The sequence below is a fragment of the Trachypithecus francoisi genome, unplaced genomic scaffold, assembly GCF_009764315.1.
Source record: "Trachypithecus francoisi isolate TF-2019V2 unplaced genomic scaffold, Tfra_2.0 Lachesis_group13, whole genome shotgun sequence".
NCBI lineage: Eukaryota > Metazoa > Chordata > Mammalia > Primates > Cercopithecidae > Trachypithecus > Trachypithecus francoisi.
In genome coordinates this window covers 5,599,593-5,620,273 of record NW_022681458.1, presented here as the reverse complement: position 1 = coordinate 5,620,273, position 20,681 = coordinate 5,599,593, and the positions used below count along the sequence as shown (strand labels likewise).

Genomic DNA, 20,681 nt, shown 5'->3' with positions numbered 1-20,681 from the left:
GCTGGAGTTCATTGGCACAACCTTGGCTTACTGCAACCTCCCTGGCTTCAAGCGATTCTCCTGCCTCAACCTCCCAAGTAGCTGGGATTACAGGTGTGTGCCAGCACACATGGCTAATTTTTGTAATTTTTGTAGAGACAGCGTTCCTCCATGTTGGCCAGGCTGGTCTGGAACTCCTGATCTTAAATGATCTGCCCACCTCAGTCTACCAAAGTGCTGAGATCACAGGCATGAACCACCGCACCCAGTCTCTGAATGTATATTGTTTTGCAATAGTAGGTTTCAGTATAGACCTGCTTTGTGGAGATGTCATTTTGGGATGTTAATGTTTTCTTATGATAATTTTGCACAAGCTTTGACCTTGAACTTTTCCATTGCTCAAATTTATATGAGCGAATAGTCCAATACTTTTAGAAGGAGGTGTGGTGCAGGATAGCTCTTCCAGTTTCACAGAGCTCCCTCCTCTGTCATTTTTATAGATGCTAAAAATGTGGTGGCTTGCTTTCTGAGATGTTCTGGCTCTGGTCCCCTTCCCTAATTTCTTCTGGGTCTTCTCTATGTTTCATCTTTACTTTTCCTATCCTGTTCAAGTTTGATTTCACTCCCAAGAGTTTCTTCGTAGTATGGGCCCTGTGGAGGAAGGCACTGGGGTGAATCACTGTCCCAGCCCCTTCACATTTTCTTATTCGGGTCCTTTGCACTCATCTGCTACTGAGGTGGGCAAAACTCCTCCTAGATTCAGCTTTGATTCTTACCTGGCCCACTGCACATTACCTGGCCCACTGCACATTACCTGGCCCACTGCTCTCTGGTTATTTTGGGGTCTCCTATTCTCAGGTCCTTTGGTGTCTCTAAAGTTTGTACTTTGGGGCTCAATGAGGAAAATTTGTCATTTAGTTGTGGTGCAAGTGTTGCCTGGGGGGTTCTGGTCTTGTTTTCTAGTTCCTCTGTTTTACGATGTGGGGATTTAGGAAGATACACTGCCATCTTTCAAGCTAAGGACCTTACCTGGGAAAAAATGAAAATATGGACAAGGTCAAAGTGTGCCAGATTTTGGTGGATGTTTGACTACTTTGGTTAGATTGAGTCATTTTCACTTAGAGTCTGTATGAATTTGTTCTTGAATTGCTATAAAGAAATACCCAAGACTGGGTAATTTATAATTAAAAGAGGTTTAATTCGCTCATGGTTCTGCAGGGTATACAGGAAGCATGATGCTGGCATCTGCTCGGCTTCTGGTGAGGCCTCAGGAAACTTACAATCATGACACAAGGCAAAGAGGGAGCAAGATGTCTCACATGGTGGGAACCACAGCAAGACAGAGAAAAGGGGGAGGTGCTACACACTTTTATTTTTATTTTTTAATTATTATTATTGTTTTTTGAGATGGTGTTTCACTCTTGTTGCTGTTGCCCAGGCTGGAGTGCAATGGCATGATCTCAGCTCACCGCAACCTCCACCTCCCAGGTTCAAGCGATTCTCCTTCCTCAGCCTCCTGAGTAGCTGGGATTACAGACGAGTGCCACTACTCCCGGCTAATTTTTTTTTTTTTTGTTCAGTAGAGATGAGGTTTCTCCATGTTGGTCAGGCTGGTCTCAAACTCCTGACCTCAGGTGATCCGCCCGCCTTGGCCTCCCAAAGTGCTGGATTGCAGGCGTAAGCCACTGTGTCCAGACTGCTACACACTTTTAAATGACCAAATCTTGTGAGAACTCACTACTGTGAAGAAAGTATCAAGGAGGATGGTGCTAAACCATTCATGAGAAACTGCCCCCATGATCCACTCACCTCCCGCAAGGCCCTATCTCCAACACTGGGGATTATAATTCTACATGAGGTTTGGTGGGCACACAGATCTAAACCATATCAGAGTCACTCTTAAATGGCTGACTCCATCCACTTTGACCTTAGACATCTTAAAGATGCTTCCTGAAAATTGACAGATCATTGAAAAAGTTCAGAAGGGATAAGAAACTAATAATTAGTTGAGAAGTCAGTCCACACATAGGTAATGGGAATCTACCATGTGCCAGGCATTGTACGAGGCACTAGGATCTTTTGTTCACAAATCCAAACCATAAATAAGAGAAGGTTCTGTTAAAAATAGCCATTTAAAAATATTAACAGAATTAACAAAACAGAATCAAGGCACAGGAGAAAATTCTCCAGCACCTGAAGAAGAAACACAGAAAGTAAAATAAATAGAAACCCAAAACATATCTCAATATATATTCTGGCAAAATTCTTATGCTGTTAGGAAATGTGAGGGCTCCTTCAAGTCCTCAAGAAGAAAACAAGGCTGTCTTGAAAAGGGATTAAAATAACCGTCCTTTGATCAAAGGAGAATGCCAGCCTCCTTGCTCTCACAGACCAAAATTGGGTCAATGTAAATAACAGGATGGATAATGATAGGCATAGATAATACATTGAATAAAAAAAGAATCCATGTGTCTACACTGATAACATGATTTTAAAAGATTACACACTTTCTTACAGAAGAATGATATCTATTCAATGTAGAAGGAATGATAGAAAGAGAAAAATCTCCACTTTACAACTGCTACAGCAATAACTGATGCAGATAAAAATCGTCAGTGGGTGCTAAAACGCTTGCCTAAAAGGATGCTGGGAACAGAATCTCCACAGCCTCAAAATATCACCCCTTGGATTCATTGTTCATTAATTATAAAGGGAAAGATGATGCTTTACAGTGGAGAAATCCAGGGAACAGTGCCTAAGCCACAGGATTAAACTTAACATCACCACTGATGGGACAAAGTGGCATTAGGTGCCCCCAGTGGGAAACACTGACAGGGACACGCCATCGTTTTCCTGTCAAATGTTTACCCTGAATCAAATAATGAGGAAACCATGACGCACATTCAATTGAGGGACAGTCTGTGAACAGCTCAGACTCTTCAAAAATGCCAGTGTTGTGAAAGATGGCGGAAGGCTGGGAAACTGTTCCAGAAGGAAGGAATTATGGGAGACGGAAGAGGCACAACAATCACTTGCGCCATCCTTGGCTGGATTTTGGATGCAGAAAGACAAACATGTATACAGGACATTATCAGGACAACTGGGAAAGCTGAAAGTTCACTGTATATTAGGTAACAGTATTGCATTATTGTTTGATTTTCTGAGTGATTTTCCTTCTGTGGTTATGTAGGAGAATGTTGTCATCCATTGGGGTAATTTCTTCATAAAAGTAAAACTAATAACTGCATTAGGGTGGTACAGTTATGAGGAATTTTAAGATTTAAGTGTGTTTTCAGGTCATCATCGTGTTTTTTAAAAATTCAGAGAAAACCATTAGGTGAGGCTGTGATAACAAATGTCCCCACCTCATTCCTCCCCAATATTTGTGTCTCTATTGGAAGGTATCTTCTGGAAATAATTCCTCCAGTAAGGAGTGTGTTGTGGAAGCCTTAGGTGCTATCCCAGGTGCATTTTTTTACATGTGAAATCATAAACAATTCCCCATCTCCTTAAATCAGATTATGCCAGAAAGAATGCATTGAGGAACCTTGCTAGCAGGTTAAAAACCTGCTTCTATTATGTTAGGGGAGAGAGCTGCAACCATTTTATTAAGAGAATCTGTTAGTTCACAGCATCCTCTCAGGTTATTTGAGTCATTTCAATCCAACAAACATTTACCAGAAGCCACCATGGGCCAGGTTTTGGCTTGAACAAAAATGTAAATAAAACATATTTCTGGCTGCTGGGATTTCAAAACACAAGAGGTGACACGTGACACACACATGCATTATTTTTTGTGTACTCACCAATGTAATCAGAGAGGTTGACTTTCAGAGCCCGGATCAGTAATCCTTCTTCCACCAGTTCCTTATACAGAGACTCGATGGTCCTGGGGAGAAAGCAGAGTGTCTGTTCCAGAGTCACACACACAGAAATCAGCGGTATTTCTGTTAATGATCACATATGTGGAGAACTTAAACCAGATCTATTTCCAAGTACATTTGTTCATATGCAAATAAAAGGAGTTTGAAGTGTTTCTACAATTTGAGGATAAATTAGGCTTTTTAAAAACAATACTTTCACTCATCCATGTGTGTATCTGATGTTTCCCATTAATAAGAATGATATCTTTGGGCGTCTGGGACCAGCTATAACTCCTGCAGTCTGCCCTTCCATCAGTCTTCATGATGGCACAAATATGAATTAGAAATTACCCAATAATAGTAACGCAATGGACCTATAATTATATATTCGGCTAGCATCTGCAAGCTGTAGTACGTCATTAATCCTTTGTGAAATTTATGTTTCCTTTTAACCCAATTGCACAATTGTTTGAAAGAAATATCTACAAAGAACAAAGGATGAGACTGAAGATAATTCTTATATGGAAGATAAAACGTCTAAAGCTATGAGCGTGATGATTTTTTAGGAGGGTGTTATACTTTATGGAGTGTTTACAGATGTCAAAATCACTTCTCTAAAAGGACCTTGGGCATATAGCCAGCACATTGGTAATTTATACTAATTGAGAAAAAAATAGACGTAGTATCTATCCCACATAACAGATGAAACTCCCAGTGACACTAGCTGGGTTTGGCTTGCATAAATTAGGTTAAATTCCAATATTATTCAGTATAATCTTTTGAGATGTTTTGTCTTCTCTTCTTTATTCTTTCATCCTACTCTGGTCTTTCTCTAAGTTGAGAACTGTAAATACAACTTTATTTAGACAGTTGTTCTGACTGTCCTGTGACCCAAGTTAGTGTGATTAAAAGATACCCGAGAATATCAGCTAGATTCAAGCCAAATACTATTAGGGGAAATGCTAATCCAATGACCCCAGTCTTTGGATGACTGGAGTTGTATTCCATCAAACATGTTTAAAGTAGTATGCCCTCTGCTGAAAGTTAAGAAAGATTTAATTCAGTGGAATTTGGGATAGCAATATTTGACCCATATATATCAAGGAGGTATCAACTTCAGTGTTTTAACTTGAATACTTATTTAATATAAACACTTAACACAGGTATAAAATATTAACATAAATTTGAAGAAGATTCTCTAACATAATCAGAACAAATGATATTAAGAAGGTCCAAGGCCAGGCGTGGTGGCTCACACCTGTAATCCTAGCACTTTGGGAGGCTAGGGTGGGCCGATCATTTGAGGTCAGGAGTTCGAGACCAGCCTGGCCAACACGGTGAAACCCCGTCTCTACTAAAAATACAAAAAAATTAGCTGGGCCTGGTGGTGGGCAACTGTAATCTCAGCTACTCAGGAGGCTGAGGCAGGAGAATCGCTTGAACACCAGAGGCGGAGGTTGCAGCGAACTGAGATGGCACAACTGCACTCCAGCCTAGGCGACAGAGACTCCATCTCAAAAAAAAAAAAAAAAAATGCTAGTAGAAGACACTGTGGCATTGTGTGTGAGCATGGGCTGCACCTTCCTCAAGGGATGGGACTCTGAGGCCCCTCTGTCCCCTAAATCTGCCCTAGGACGTGCCAGAACAGGGGCACCTGAGACGCAAAACACTGACCAGCTGCCTCTTAGGCAGCAGTCAGCCCCAGCTTCTCGACCTGGAACTGCTTCTCAAACAGTGGAGACTTGAGTGGAGAAACCTGCAGCCCTCTCCCTCTATGGATGTCCTGTGAGAGCCATTTCTCTAGAGAGCAGAAACCCACACTCCCCCTGACTGTGTTTCCAGGGGCTGCTTGCCAGGGCCACGGCAGTGTTCTGGCCTCCCTGGGGGCTACAGATGCCCGGTGCCCCTCTGGGTGCTCTGGCCTCCTCTTCCCCCCCAGAGAGCTCTAGGCAGGGCTTTCTCTCTCACAGAGCTTCTCTCCAACAGTTTGGGGAGAGTAACGCTGGGACACAGGGAGAAGCAGGAACCCCCAAACAGGGTAGCGACAGGACCAAGGGGAGGGAACCCCCAAACAGAAGAGTGACAGGACCAAGGGAGAGGGGAGGGAGCCCCCAAACAGGGGAGCGAAGGACGAAGGGAGAGGGGAGGGAACGCCCAAACAGAAGAGTGACATGACCAAGGGAGGGGAGGGAACCCCCAACAGGGGAGCGACAGGTGTTGACCTATTAATAAGACCCATGGGAAGAAAAATATACATTCAAAATTATTTCCCACATTATTTATTAGGGATTTTAATTAAATTCCTTGATAATATTTGAAAACCTAGGTACTATTTATTTTCAGTGTTAAAGCACTTTCAGGCCACTTCAAGTTAAAAATGAACACTGAATTCATTCGTCCTGCACTGAAGCTGGGCCCATGAAGCTCCGAGAAAGAACACAGCCCTTCCTGAGACTGGGTCTCACTACTCTCATTCCTTCCGCGGCAGGAGCAAGGGCCCCAGCAGAGGCGCTTGGGCAGATTCCTGCCCTGTGGGTACTCAGAGTCTCCATATTTCCTCAAAAGCTTCACCAGGCCGTTATTTCTTAAACAAAAAATTTAAACAACACCCCTTCCATGAATTTTAAAACTTAAAAAATATGAAGTCAGAAGCCATGGGGGTCCAGGTTTGCCTTCTGGGCCACCCAGGCATCTTTCCAGTCTGGGATTTGTAGGGACAGGACTGTGGAGGATGAAGAGGGCGTGGCACCACAGAGGGGGTGCCCTTGGGGTTTCCTGTGCTCTTCTCTGGGGCACCCTCTTCTGACATGCATCACAACACAACGAGTCCATTCCTCACCTGTCCGCTGTCAGATCTTTATCCTTCTTTGTCTTTTTCTCTTTCTTTTTGCCTTTCTTTCCTTTCTTCTTTGGAAAAAAAGGAAATAACCAACAATTTAGTCAAAACAGGCAAGCAAATAAGTCCTAGAAATTAGCTAAGCACGTTGTTTTCTGGGGGTGGTGGGAGGTGGAAAGTTAATTGTGGTGGCGTGAACACGGAGCCACAGTGTTTTCATGGACGTAGGGACTGTCCTGGAAGATCCCATCCCAAGTTGCTTATGTAGGTGTGTCCTTGTGTGGATAGACGTGAGATCCCCACTGCAGAACTTGCAAAGCACCAAATTCCAAAGAGGGAATAGCATTCTGGCTTTCTGGGCTCTGGCTTGGTGTCCCACAAAGGATGAAAGTGCTGTGTGCACACACAGAGTCAAGCTGTGTTCACCTTTGGTGCCTGATATAAGCTTGTGTTTCCCCAAAATTCATGAGTTGAAACCTACCCCCAAGGTAGGTATTAAGAGATGGGGCCTTTGGGAGGCAATTAGGTCACGATGGTTCCACTCTCATGGAGAGGTCTGAGGGAGCTTGTTCACCCTTCCACCCTGTGAAGACACAGCTAGAAGGAACCATCTTTGAAGTGGATAATGAGGCCTCACCAGACACAAAATCACTAGTCATCGAATCCGCTGGTGTCTTGATCTTGGACTTCCCAGCTCCCAGAACTATGAGCTATTAATTTCTGTTGTTTATAAATTACTCAGCCTAAGAACATTGTTATAGCAGTTCGAACAGACTAAGGCAGTACCCAATCACCTTTCTCTGTTAGCGTCTAGCCCCAAATCTGGAGCCCTCAGGGCCAGGCAACAGTCTACCTCTAGTTCCCAAGGGGCTTTGCATTCAGGAACTTGTGACGGCCTAGAGAGACATGCTCCAAATGTGCTTATTTCATGTGCTTATTTGCCATCTGTACATCCTCTTCAGTGTAATGTCTCTTTATGTCTTTCATTCGTTCTCCAATTGGGTTGCTTGTCTTTTAACTTTTGAGTTTTGAGAGTTCTTTATATGTTTATATGTTTGAGAGTTCTATATATGTGAGTATATGAATACTAGATCTTTGTCAGATATGTGGTTTGCAAATATTTCCTCCCAGTCTGTAGCTTGTCTTTTTATCCTCTTAACAGGGTCTTTCACATTTTTAGTTTTGATGAAATCCAGTATTTCCTTTTTAAAATTGTGTTTTGGATGCTAATTCTAAGAACTCTTTGTCTAGGCTTAGGTCCCCAAAGTCTTCTCTTTTTGTTTTTCTAAAAGTTAAGTCTGTGACCCATTTTGAATTCATTTTTATATAATGTGTGAGACTTAGGTTGAGGTTCATTTCTTTTTGCTTATAGATGTCCAGTTACTCTGGCACTACTTATTCAAAAGTTATCTTTCCTCCTTTGAATTGCTTTTGCAATTTTAGAATAAACTTGTCTATGTCTACAAAGTATATTTCTGGTATTTTGATAGAATTGCATTAATCCTATCCTATAAAAATATCCTAATGGACATTTTTACTATGTTGAGTCTTCCAATTCATGAATATGGTATGTCTATCTATTCAGATCTGCTTTGATTTCTTTCACTGGCATTGTGCAGTTTTAACATACAAGTCCTATATCTGTTTTGTTAGATTTACACATATGTATTTCATTTTTTGAGTGATTTTAAAGCACATTCCATTTTAACTTTTGTGTCTATGTATTCATTGGCAATATGTAGAAACACAATTGATTTCTGCATGCTTATCTTATATCCTGCACCCTTGCTGCTGTAAGTTGATTTGGAGTTTGTAGATTCCTAGGGATTTTCCACAAGAAAATAACGTTATCTGCAAACAAAACCTTTTAATTGTATAGTAGTTTTAGATTTACAGAAAAATTACAAAAATAGTACAGAAAGGTCTTGTATCTCTCTCACATAATTTTCCATATTAACATTTTACATCACTATGGGACATTTGTCACAACTAAGAAACCAACATTGGCACAATATTATCAATAAAAACCCAAAGTTTATTAGGTTTCCACTAATTTTTCCCTAATGTCCTTTTGTTTTCCAGGATCCCAGGAAGGTTTTGGAGTACTGATTTAATCTCTTTGTTATTGACTTGTTGAGGCTTTCTATTTCTTCTAGATTTGGTCTTGTAGGTTGTATATTTCTAAGAATGTATCCATTTCTTCTAGGTTGTCCAACTTATTAGCATTTAATTATTCATAATAGTCCCTTATGATCTTTTTTGTTTCTTTGACATTGGTTGTAATTTCCTCTGTTCTATTTCTGAATTTACTTACATCTCATCTCTTTTTTCTTAGTCTAGCGTAGTTTGTCAATTTTTAAAATCCTTTCAGAAAACCAACTCTTAGTTTTATCATTTTTTCCTACTGTCTATCTATTCTCTATTTCATGGATTTCTGCTCTAATCTTTGTTATTTCCTTTCTTGTTCTAGCTTTGGGTTTAATATTCCCCTCTTGTTGTAGTTCCTTGAGGTATGTTGGTTATTTGAGATTGTTCATTTTTAATGTAGGCATTTATGGTGAAAAACTTCCCTCTTAGTATCGACTTTGCTACATCCTATAATTTTTGGTATGTCGTGCTTTCATTTTGTTTCGATATATTTTCTAATATCCCTTAGAATTTTTTTCTTTGACCCAATGGTTGTTCGAGAGTGTGTGGTTTAATTTCTGCATATTTGTGAATTTTTCTGTATTATTTTTGTTATTGTTTTCTAGTTTCATTTCATCACAGTTGTAAGATACTTGGAATGTTTTCAATATTCTTATACTTATTAAGACTTGTTTTGTGACTTAGCATGTGATATATCCTGGAGAACGTTCCATGTATACTCGAGAAGAATGTGTGTTCTGGTGCTGCTGGGTAGAATAACTGTTAGGACTATTTGGTTCCTAGCACTATTCAAGTCTGCTGTTTCCTTATTGATTTTCTGTCTGGATGATATATTCATTACTGAGAATGGGATAGTGAAGTCTCCTACTATTATTGTATTGCTGTCTATTTCTCCCTTCAGATATGTTAATACTTGCTTCATATATTTAGGTGCTTTGATTAAAGGTGTATATTTATTTATACTTGTTATATCTTCCTATTGAATTGACCCTTTTATCATTAGTTAATGATCTTTTTGGTCTCTTGTGACAGTTTCTGATTTGAAGTCTATTTTGTCTGATATAAGTATAGCCATTTCTTCTCTCTTTTGCTTATTATTTGCATGAGGTATCTTTTTTCCATCCCTTCACTTTCAGCCTATGTGTCCCTAAATCTAAAGTGAATTACATGTATATAGCATATAGTTGAATTTTTAAAATCTGTTCAGTGACTCTATATCTTATGATTGGTGAGTTTAATCTATATACATCTGAAGTAATATTTGAAAGGAAGGGCTTACTTTTGCCATTTTGTTAAGTTATTTCTATTTTGAGGCTCTTTCGTTCCTCTCTCAAGTTACAAGTTGCTCTGCAACTGAATGATGTTTTGTAGTGCTATATTTTGGTTCTTTTCTGGTTCTGGGGTCCAAAGACAGGCCCAACACTGATTTTTGTGGATGGGCCTGCAAAAATAAAGAAGTACAATGGTTGCAGTAAATGACTTGCTATTACACTTGCTATCACAAAAGTGGAGACAGCTGCCACAAGAAGCAAGCTCTCTTCTTGTGGGAGGCCCACGGTTCTGGGGTCCAAAGACAGGCCCAATACTGATTTTTGTGGATGGGCCTGGTATCAGGGTTTGTGGGAGGCCCATGGTACTGGGATCCACAGGCCTGGTGCTGAGCTCCATGGTAAAGTCAGATGTTCACTTCTCTGTCCCTTTCTTCCAAGATAGAACTCATGGGTCTAGGAAATCTCTCTTGACACTAGGATGTGTGGGCTTTGGGGTGACATGAGTAAAGTGAAACTTTCATTCTTACTCTTTTCAATGCATCTTTTTTTTTATGATTCTGTGCTCCACCTGGGTGCTGCAGCCTCTCACCTGAATCCCAGAGCTCTTGTGAAGGTACTTTCATCTATGGATGGTTATTAAATTGGTGTTTTCAGCTTACAGTGAAGGATCTTCAGAACACCAATTCAGCTGCCTTCAGGGTTAAACCATAATATCAATACAAAATGGATCAAGAGCCAGTCATCCTGAAAAGACCACATGGCCCTGATCTAGCAAAAGTAGTCACAAATGCAGCTGAATGTGTGGAAATCTCTAAGAGAAAATGTGTGAATCACAGGAAAAGTGGCTCAGTCATGGAATGTGGAGAAAGCTGCCAGACAAGTAAAGGCTGCCTGTGCTCATGCCAGCACTGAAAGGGAGGAGAACTCCCCGCTCTCTACTTTGGGTATCTGGCCCCAATGACAGGGCTGTCTCTGGAATGAAGGTAGAAGCAGGGGGCAAACTAAAAGAACTTAAAATACTCTGATCTAACTAGCTACTCTAAACCACTGTGAGATGGATTGGTGGCAACTTACACTTCAATTCATCCAATTCCTTTCCCTATGATTCCCCCACTCACAAAATCCTACTCATTACCATTGGCCTCCCTTATAGCTCTATGTACAGGAACAGATGGGAGACCATTTGGGGAATGTGCTTTGGCTCTTTTCATAGTTCTCATTCTATCAGTGAGGCTATCAGTAATATGAATCTGCAACCGACCAGGGCTTGGGAGATATTACTCTCAGATGGTTGGGTTTATCCTATTTATGAATCCGCAGGCCCAAAGGTTAAATGGTGGACCAATTAAATTTACCAAAGGCAGGCATGTTTCCCCGTGAGGCGTCCTGGCAACAGGCAGCCCTCCTGGACATGCCACAGAATGGCAGGGGCTGCTTTTCATGACTGAATCGGCTCCACCTCACCCCTCTGCAGCGTCCTTCCCCACTCACCTTCTTCTTCTTTTCTACTTTTGCTGGGTGCTCCCTTTCTCTGTCCACAGCTAGTTTTAAGTTTTTTAGTTCCTGTCTCATCAACTCATCAACCTAGGAGAATACAAAACACTACTTTTAAGTCACTTTGCACGTCTTGAGTTTTGTTTGTGAAGTTTAAAAATCCCTTAAATTATGGGGCAGGTCATTAATGGGAAATTGTAAAGAAGCACAATGGTTGAAGTAAATGATTTGCTATTACTACACCATAAACATAGCTGTACCTGCACCCTGATCTCTGACTCTAATTCTTTCCGTTTCTCCTCTGTGATCAGTTCTGGATCAAAGTCCTGAGAGAAATTCCAAGACTCATCTTTATTCATCCAGATCTCTATACTCCAGAAGGGTAAAGAAAAAGAAAAAATTTTAAAAAGATGTAGGTTAGTGAAAACAGTTATTGCAATATAAACATAAGCCTAACTTTATATGCTCTTGCATAGGATAAAAGTTTGAGTAAAATAAGCTCGACAGATGACATTCATATATGTGCTTGTAAATACACCAAAAAAAGAAAAAAAAACTGCTGATGTAAAAATATTGGTTTTTTTTTTTTTTGAGACGGAGTCTTGCTCTGTCCCCCAGGCTGGAGTGCAGTGGCGCGATCTCGGCTCACTGCAAGCTCCGCCTCCTGGGTTCATGCCATTCTCCTGCCTCAGTCTCCCGAGTAGCTGGGACTACAGGTGCCCGCCACCTCGCCCAGTTAATTTTTTTTGTATTTTTAGTGGAGATGGGGTTTCACCGTGTTCACCAGGATGGTCTCGATCTCCTGACCTCGTGATCCACCCGCCTTGGCCTCCCAAAGTGCTGGGATTACAGGCCTGAGTCACTGTGCCCGGCCTTGTTTTACTCAATATTTTTTAAGTGTGATACAATTGTATTCTACTGTATTATTATAATCATGTAAAAACAATATGTTAATGGTGGGATTATACAATCATAGGTGATCCTTTTTATAATGTTTTATCTCATTCTTTTTTCTTCAAATGATTCACTAAAATATGAAAGATTTTGTTGCCTGTTGAACCCTCCAGGAATTATCCCTTGCCTCCTATTATAAAACAGACAACATTAAACACACAAGTACCCAGTATTTCTCCCTAATTCAACAGCTAAATTTCCGAATTACTTTTTGGATGTTTTTGAAATCACACATATTTAAAATTTCCCTTTTGCCTCCTCCTGGTGGTTAGGAGGGTGGACCTAGAGAAACATGACCCTAGACAAAATAAGAATAATTTCCCATCACTAAAATAAATGGAAATAGAGCTCCTTTCTCAGAAGGGAGGTTCCAAATGTATGCTGAGGTGTGGAACAGCTGGATCCTCGATGTGGGACTTGGAAGAGGTCTCCTGTGGGAAGCCAAGACTTGTCATTTTGGGAAGGAGACGTCTTTCTGGAATCTATGTCGAGAACGTAAAGGACATTTGCTGGAATTTGTGAAGCTGACAACCGCCAACCAGTCTGGCCACTTCACTGGGACCTGCCTTTAGGGCTGTGATGACCTTTAACCTGGGAAGGTAGCTGAGGACTCGGGGCACAGACAGAGGCTCCCAACCTTTGAGGGACAAGGGCTGCCCCCTGTGAAGACAGCAGAGGCTGCAGGCCTCCGAGGCAAGGCAGGTGGGGTGGCGAATGAATGAAGGAGGCTTCTCAGCATGGCCTCCCTGACAAGCATGCATGACCCGCTGACCGAGAAGGGAGAGGGTGGCGCTCTAACTCTACATTGGGAGGAAAGTCATAGTCACAGACAGAAGAACAAATCTGGCTGCTAGAGACCCAGAGCCATCAAACGTGAAGACCTAGCATAGAGAAGCTTCCCCAGAGAATCACGTGGGTAAACGAATGGGAAGGAGAGGTTGAGTCTCTGAACAAACCACAGAGGACCAGGAACTGGCAAAAGGGATGAACAAGGAAAGGGGCAGGGATGAGATGCTGTGAGACCCAGGAAAGCCTAGACCCTCAGGAGAGGTGGAGAGAGAATGGGGAGATTCTGATGCAAACTCAGAACTGGCAAATAGGCAGGACAATTGTCTCGAGGTTTTTGGCCACCTGCCATCTGCCCGGGGCAGCACAGCTTGGTGCAAGGGCCACTGTTTGCGGCCAGGTGGAACCCCTGCCCTACCACCTACCAGTTGGTGACCTTAGCAGGGGACAGCCTTTGCAGAGCCCATTCCCCTTTCTGAGAAATGAAAATAACCCCTTCCTCACGCCGATACGGTGATGGTAAATGGAATAAAATAAAGTTATATGAATAATTTATTTTTAATAAATATTTATATATAAATAAATATATACAGTTCCAGTGTAGCCCCAAATAGTTGCTGCCATCCCCCAGGAAGCAGAGCATCTCACAGGGTCTTAGCCTACCTCATTGACACTCTCTACTTCCTGGAGGGAGAGGATCACACAGGACAGCAGCTACACCAGAAACAGCTATGCCCCAAAGCAGGTGCGTGCCAGCAAAGAGCAACTGGGGCCCTGGGGCCAGTGCCTCTGCCTTTAGTGGTCAGAGTCAGGACCCCCAGGACAGGACATCTGCAGGAAGACAGGACACGGAAACGCAGCTCCAGTTTTCAAAAAGAGTGGGTCGGGCTGGGCGCAGTGGCTCATGCCTGTAATCCCAGCACTTTGGGAGGCCGAGGTGGGCAGATCACGAGGTCAGGAGTTTGAGATCAGCCTGACCAACATGGTGAAACCCCGTCTCAACTAAAAATACAAAAATTAGCCAGGTGTGGTGGCACGTGCCTGAAATCCCAGCTACTCAGGAGACTGAGGCAGGAGAATTGCTTGAATCCAGGAGGCAGAGGTTGCAGTGAGCTGAGACTCCAGCGTGGGCAACAGAGCGAGACTCCGTCTCAAAAAGAAAAAAAAAAAGAGCGAGTCGGGTTCACAAGCTGCAGATGCTGATACCAGAGGTGACCACAGCACTTTCTGGGCAGAAGGGGTTGTTTGCCACACATGGCAGAGGCAGGTCCACCTGACTTCTGGACAGACTACAGCACGGATGGCTCAGCAGGTATCTGAGGTGGTGGTGGGGGGTCCAGCAGGACCCAGCAAGAGCTCTTGACCAGCCTACCTCCTACCAGCAAACTGAAGGGCAGGGCTGTGTGTATTGCTGGCTGAGCACCGTCTCTGCCACAGAGATATGCAGGAGCAGCCTGTGGTGATGCAAGGTCAGTTGGGCAGGTTTTTGAAAATGATGCAGATTTCTTTTAATGTGGGCTTACAAGCAGACAAAAAATAAATCACAAAGGTGGCAAATTTTTCATGGTACCAATGCACTTAGGTGTCCTTCCTGACAGGGCAGTCTCATAAGAGGTGGCCCAGGGATTGGGGGCACAGAGCTGGGGGTGGGAAGGGGGCTCGGATGGGACTCTGAAGGTGACTGCAGAGGTGAGGCCGAAGTTCAAGGGGTGTCATCATTCACATGGGGCAGGTGGCCAGCCCAAAACAGGTGTGACAACAGGAGGGGAGAAGAGGCGAAAAAGGTTGATGGGCTGGAGTGGGCCTACAGGAGGGGGCCTGGGCTGAACTTTTCTCATTACACATAATCCTTCCCAGTGAGAGCCAGCCTGAGAGCCAGGGTGTAGAAAACAAGTATTGCATACATTGTCTAAAGCATCCCATTGGTGGAAGAGATACTTAATGCCACTAATATGTAGAAGTTCATTCTTTGCCCTGCACTCCCTTAGACTTGGTGGTTAGCTTGTATGATGCGTGTACTCCAAAGGCCCAGAGGGTTTACAACTCCTGCATTTGAAGCCAATTGCTCTTTTCTAGTAAATTTTCTGAAATGTACATAAGCTTAAACTGTGAAAAACTTCAAAATGTAGGAATAGCACGTAGTGATAAAATGTAGGAAAAGGAATCAATGCTTCCTTTGACGTGTTTAAAATTGTAAGCATTCTTCCTGGAAAATTCTAGAAAATGTTTAAATGTGTCATAGCGTGCTGTTTACTAATAACAATCCGCCTTGTAGGATTTCTAAATCTTCTGCAATAGCAGCACCTACCTGTTACATTAGGGCATTTTAAACAGAACAGCTTTGTTAGTTACTGGAAGCTACTTTTCTTTTTCACTAGATTCACTAAAATCAGGAAATAACGTATTTAATGATAAAAGGAAGGCAGAATCTCTCACAGAAGGGAAACCATGACTCAATTACTTATGTAGAAACAGTTGTACGGTGGAACGCATTCTCATTCTGGAGTCGCAACTATATTTAAAATAAAACGCCGCACAGCCGTTTTGCCCATTTCCCCTCTAGATCGTTTAAATGGATGGAGTTTTCTACTGAAACTTTGCTTTTCTCATGACACTTTTGCGCAGGGCACTTTTCAATCCCTTCAAGAATTTCATGGACATTTATAAATGCAGGAAGCTATTCATGGCCCTCAAAGGGCAACAACTGCCCCACTCTCTCCTAGAGTGGAGAAAGAGCTTTTATCCTAAGAATGTGAAAAGCGAGGCCAAGCCAGTTTCACACGTGGGGGGGCAATGAAAGAGGGGCGCCGGGGCGGGGGGCTAATCTTAGTGATTAAAATGCTAATGTTTTATTTGAAGAGGAAAACCTTTGATTTTTTAAGAAAAGAATTCCAAGAGGAAGACATTTAATTCCTTGAAGTTACTAAAGACCTGGCAGATAACAAGTCCAATGCCACACCATCCGACCAGGAAAATGACACCACGGGTTTGCTTCCAGGAGGGATGCTGCTTGCTTTTTCAGTCTTAATGGAAACAGATATTACACAAAAGGCGTGGACAGTTTTCAGAGCTTTTGGGCCGGTCAGCATGTTGCAAGAGCTGGCTTCCCGTGGGGACGGTAGATTTCTCCCAAATTAATTTTTGCTTGCATCAGAATGATACACATTGTTTTAAACAAAGTCAGAGTATTAAACAGATTATAATGAAAAACCTGTCCCACTCTGTCTACCTGCCAATTACATTATCCAATGGCATTCTTTCCTATATTCATTTATTCATTAAAAATCCACAGGACAAATTCAGTTATTACATTTTGACTTTATTGAGCCCGATTACGGGCCAGGCACTGCTCTCAGAGCAGGTGGATCATGGAAGGTCCTGCCCTCGAGGACTTGGCATGGCACTGTGAGAAACGTCCGTGAACACACACTCACACCCAAGTGGGCAAAGGGTGGGCACGGGCAGAGGGGGACTGTCACTCCACAAGGGCCCTTAAGGAAGGTCTCACTGGCACCGAGGCCCAAAGGGACGAGCATTCTGAGCCAGAGGAACAGAAAGCGTAAGGGCCAGAGGTGGAGCGTGACTGGCCTGCTGGAGGAAGCGCAGCGGCCACAGGGGCGTGTGTGGTGATCTGGTTTCATGGAAGTTATTTCGGGGAGTTTCTGTGTTCTTTTCCTAGTGTCTATATAACATGCTCACATGCTACTTCTTGAGTTATCAGTTTCAGACACGAGCCCCTGACTTCCTGCCATGGGACAGCAGCCTTCTGCTCTCCGGCTCCTTTCTTCCTGTGCCCTCGTCTTAGCTGTCTCAGAAGAGAAGAGAGCCCTGCTTTCCACATCCCGGGGCGCCTGCTGTCTGAGTGTGAGTGCAGGGCAGCTTTCAGATGCCCATGGCAGCCAGAACTCCCCTCTGCGAGTCCCTTCTTGGGACATCCTAGAGAATGAGCTCCACCAAAATGAGGGACAGGCAAGAAGTTAGCAAAGGCCAAGTAAGGCTCAAGGATCGCAGCTGAGAGGGAGGGCTCCACAAAGGTGCGCTTCAGAAGAAAACGAATTAGTATGTTACCTGGAGTGTTTGAAGGCATGGGAGTTACAGATACATGCAGTAACAAGCCAGTGAGGGTGGCGGTAAAGACCAAATAATGATGTGCAAAGCAGAGTCTTAGATGGCATTGTTGCTGTAGACACACACCTGACGCCAGTGGTACCCTAGCCAGGGCCATGGCTCCACCGTGTAGATGATGGCAACTCCCAGCAGGTCCCACTGGATGTTGTTACTGTCATCCTAACTTACAGAAACTACCCAGTTTATGCCACTCTCCCCACCCGATCCCACCACTATAACCCCCAACATATAAGCTTGTTGTTGGCAGGTGTTACCTTTATATCTCCGGGCTAGCACTGCTAGCACCCTGGAGATGCTGACTGTTTGCTGAAGGAATATGCAAGTGAAAAGCTGTTTTTGATAGTGACTGCTCTGCACCGTTAAGTAGGTGATGGATTCTTAAGCTTGGATGACAGCAAGGCTTCTACCAGTACGTGCCCACATGAGGAGAGCCACATTTACCTCTCCCAGTTGTTGTGAAGATTAAATGAGATGGGCATGGAGAAACTCCAAGCCTTGCGTGTCTTAGGTACTTAATAAATGTTAGTTTTCCCTTTTGACCTCCTTTCTTCCCAACGAAAATGGATTCAGTTGCCAAATCCTGCCAACGTCATCGTGCCCGCTGGGGTTCCACTTCAGTTCAGCATCTCATGCGGTGGGGTGCCCTTGCATGGGATGTAAGAGAATTTTCAGTGGCATGCAGGCATTTTTATCTTATGTCACTAGCATATCAAACCTATGGCCACATTCATATTGTTGCTTAGGATGAGGTGCAATTATTAAGGTGGAAGCCCAGAGTCAATTTAAAAATACAGCTATTAAGTTGATAATATCCAGAGAAGACCAAGGTTGGGAAGGAGGCCATGAATGACTGCCATTTGGAAAGATTCCACTTCACATCCGGATTGCAACTTTCAGAAACTTCCACACTAGCACTAATGACCGAGGTCATCTGGACAGGTCACTGTGTTTGGATTTATCCTGAGGGCACAGTAGAACCACAGGAGTTCAGTAATAGTTCTAGGAAATTAAAATGCAAATATCTGAAAGACCAGTTCCTACATTTGCATATCCAGCCAGATGACAGCTATACTCATCAGGCTGAACAACTGACAAAAAAATCGTGTGTCAGAATTCAGACACATGTCTTAGTCTAATAGGATTAAGACATTTTACTGTACATACAGTATCAATTTTCTTAATTTAAGTAATCTAAAAATATCTTTCTTCCCTGCCACTAGCATGAAAACATTCAGCTGAAGTCTGAAGGGTTCAAAAACAGGATGGGGGGCTTGACTATCTTCTCATCCTAAATGTGTCTTGCCTTTTAACTAATTGTATGCTTCAGGCCACCAAAAGGAATTTTTTTTTTTTTTTTGAGACAGAGTCTCGCTCTGTCGCCCAGGCTGGAATGCAATGGTGCGATATTGGCTCACTGCAAGCTTTGCCTCCTGGGTTCAAGCGATTCTCCTGGTTCAGCCTCCCGAGTAGCTGGGATTACAGACGCCTGCTGTTATGCCCAGCTAATTTTTGCATTTTTGAAGAGACGGGGTTTCACCATGTTGGCCAGGCTGGTCTTGAACTCCTGACCTCAGGTGATCTGCCCGCCTCGGCCTCCCAAAGTGCTGGGATTACAGGCGCGAGCCACTTCACCTGGCCAGGAAATTTAAAATAGAGACAGGCAGAACGTCTCGGTTGTGAGTAGCATGCAGCAGCCTCCCCTGACGGGGTTCCCAGTACGTGCTGCTGTCTCGGTGACCATGCATGTTCTCCTAAACTTACCTTTGTATGCGTTACATCCTTCCTTCATCGCAGGAAGAAAAAGACTTGGTGACATTTTCCATTTTTCATCTTCTTCCTGTTCAAAGCAGAATATTTTCATTAATCACAGGCAAGACTGGGCAGCAAAAGGCGCAGACACTGTGATGACCGTGACCAGGGTTCATGCTGTGCAGGCCCAGTCCTGGTCCCCCAGGGCAGTGCCCCTCTGGCCTGAGTATGGCCCAGTCCTGGTCCCCCGGGGCAGTGCCCCTCTGACCCGTCTGAGTATGGAGTGCTGTGTCCACTGAGCAGGCGTGGGTGGTCCAGGCTCACCGAAGTGTCCCCTGCTGATACCAGCTTTCCCTTCTCAGTGGCCTTCCCTGGGGTACCCCATGCCCCGAGTTTGATCCTGTCTTCTTTTTGATTAAAAAACTGTTTTCTTTTTTTGGAGACAGGGCTTAAGCGATCCTCCTGCCTCAGCCTTCCCAGTAGCTGGGACTGCAGGTGTGCACCACCACACCTGGCTAATTTTTAAATTTTTTTGTAGCGGCGGGGTTTTGCCATGTTGCCCAGGCTGGTCTTGAACTCCTAAGCTCAGGCAATCTGCCCCCCTCAGCCTCCCACGGTGTTGGGATTATAGGCCTGAGCCACCACACCCAGCCTGGTCCTGTCTTCTCATGCTCTCACTCCTTCCTCGCTCTGAAGGATGATTTCCCAGCCTGAGTTCATCTGCCTCCCTCCTTCATGTTCCTGTAACCAGCCCTTGGAGCTACTCCCCATCCTTTGCTGAGCTGTGCTGCTTGCCAGTTCCAGCACCTGGGTTGTTCCTTCCTCTCGCTACCTGCCTCGTCCTTGAGCCTGGAAGCCATCTCAAGCCGCAGCCTGACTCTGGGGCCCTGCTTCCTTCCTGGAGCCAGGATCTAGCTAGCTTCCGTACCCTGGGCCCCCCGCAGCAGAGATAGCCAGGCCACCATCCCTGGTGCCTGCTGCCAACTCTGTGCACCAAGACTGGAGATTGCAGTGCTACCTGCCATCAGCCCAGGCCACAGCTCTGCTCTGAGCCCCAGCACAACACCCCCTCTGCCCCTCTGCTGCTTAACAGTGAGGGCTAGGCCCTGCAAACCCTCATGTGATGTTTCTCTGCAATAATGTTGAACTGCCTCAACAGTCAGGTTTCCGATGACCACCATCATGGCTATTGCTACCCTTAGAGAGGGCGAAAGGAACAACGCTGGCTCTATTCTGTCCTCGGGTTCCTGAAGCAGGCTCAGTACTCTCTATGCAGTGGGAAGAAGGGCAGCAGTTGGGTGACATGGGCGTGCCTCCCCTGGGCTGCTTCCCGAGCACACCCTGACTCTGGCACCTGATGGGCCCTTCCGTTTCTGGGCTCCAGGGTTGGGCTCTGGGATGCAGTGGCTTGAACACGGTACCCCACAGGCTCTCATGGTGGTGTAGTATCCATGCATCAGATCCAGAGGTATT

The 20,681-nt window shown here is 44.0% G+C and overlaps 1 protein-coding gene across 1 annotated transcript in view; it reads right to left on the bottom strand.

Moving 5' to 3' along the window:
• The window catches only part of IQCA1 (IQ motif containing with AAA domain 1), a 169,197-nt gene that overhangs the window by 49,749 nt on the left and 98,767 nt on the right, over positions 1-20,681 (bottom strand). The window contains exons 9-13 of the mRNA XM_033229790.1: positions 19,221-19,296; positions 11,852-11,958; positions 11,589-11,681; positions 6,682-6,749; positions 3,786-3,868 (exon numbers count right to left, since the gene is read on the bottom strand). Coding sequence (XP_033085681.1) covers positions 3,786-3,868; positions 6,682-6,749; positions 11,589-11,681; positions 11,852-11,958; positions 19,221-19,296 — 427 coding nt within the window. The remainder of the gene's footprint in view (positions 1-3,785; positions 3,869-6,681; positions 6,750-11,588; positions 11,682-11,851; positions 11,959-19,220; positions 19,297-20,681) is intronic.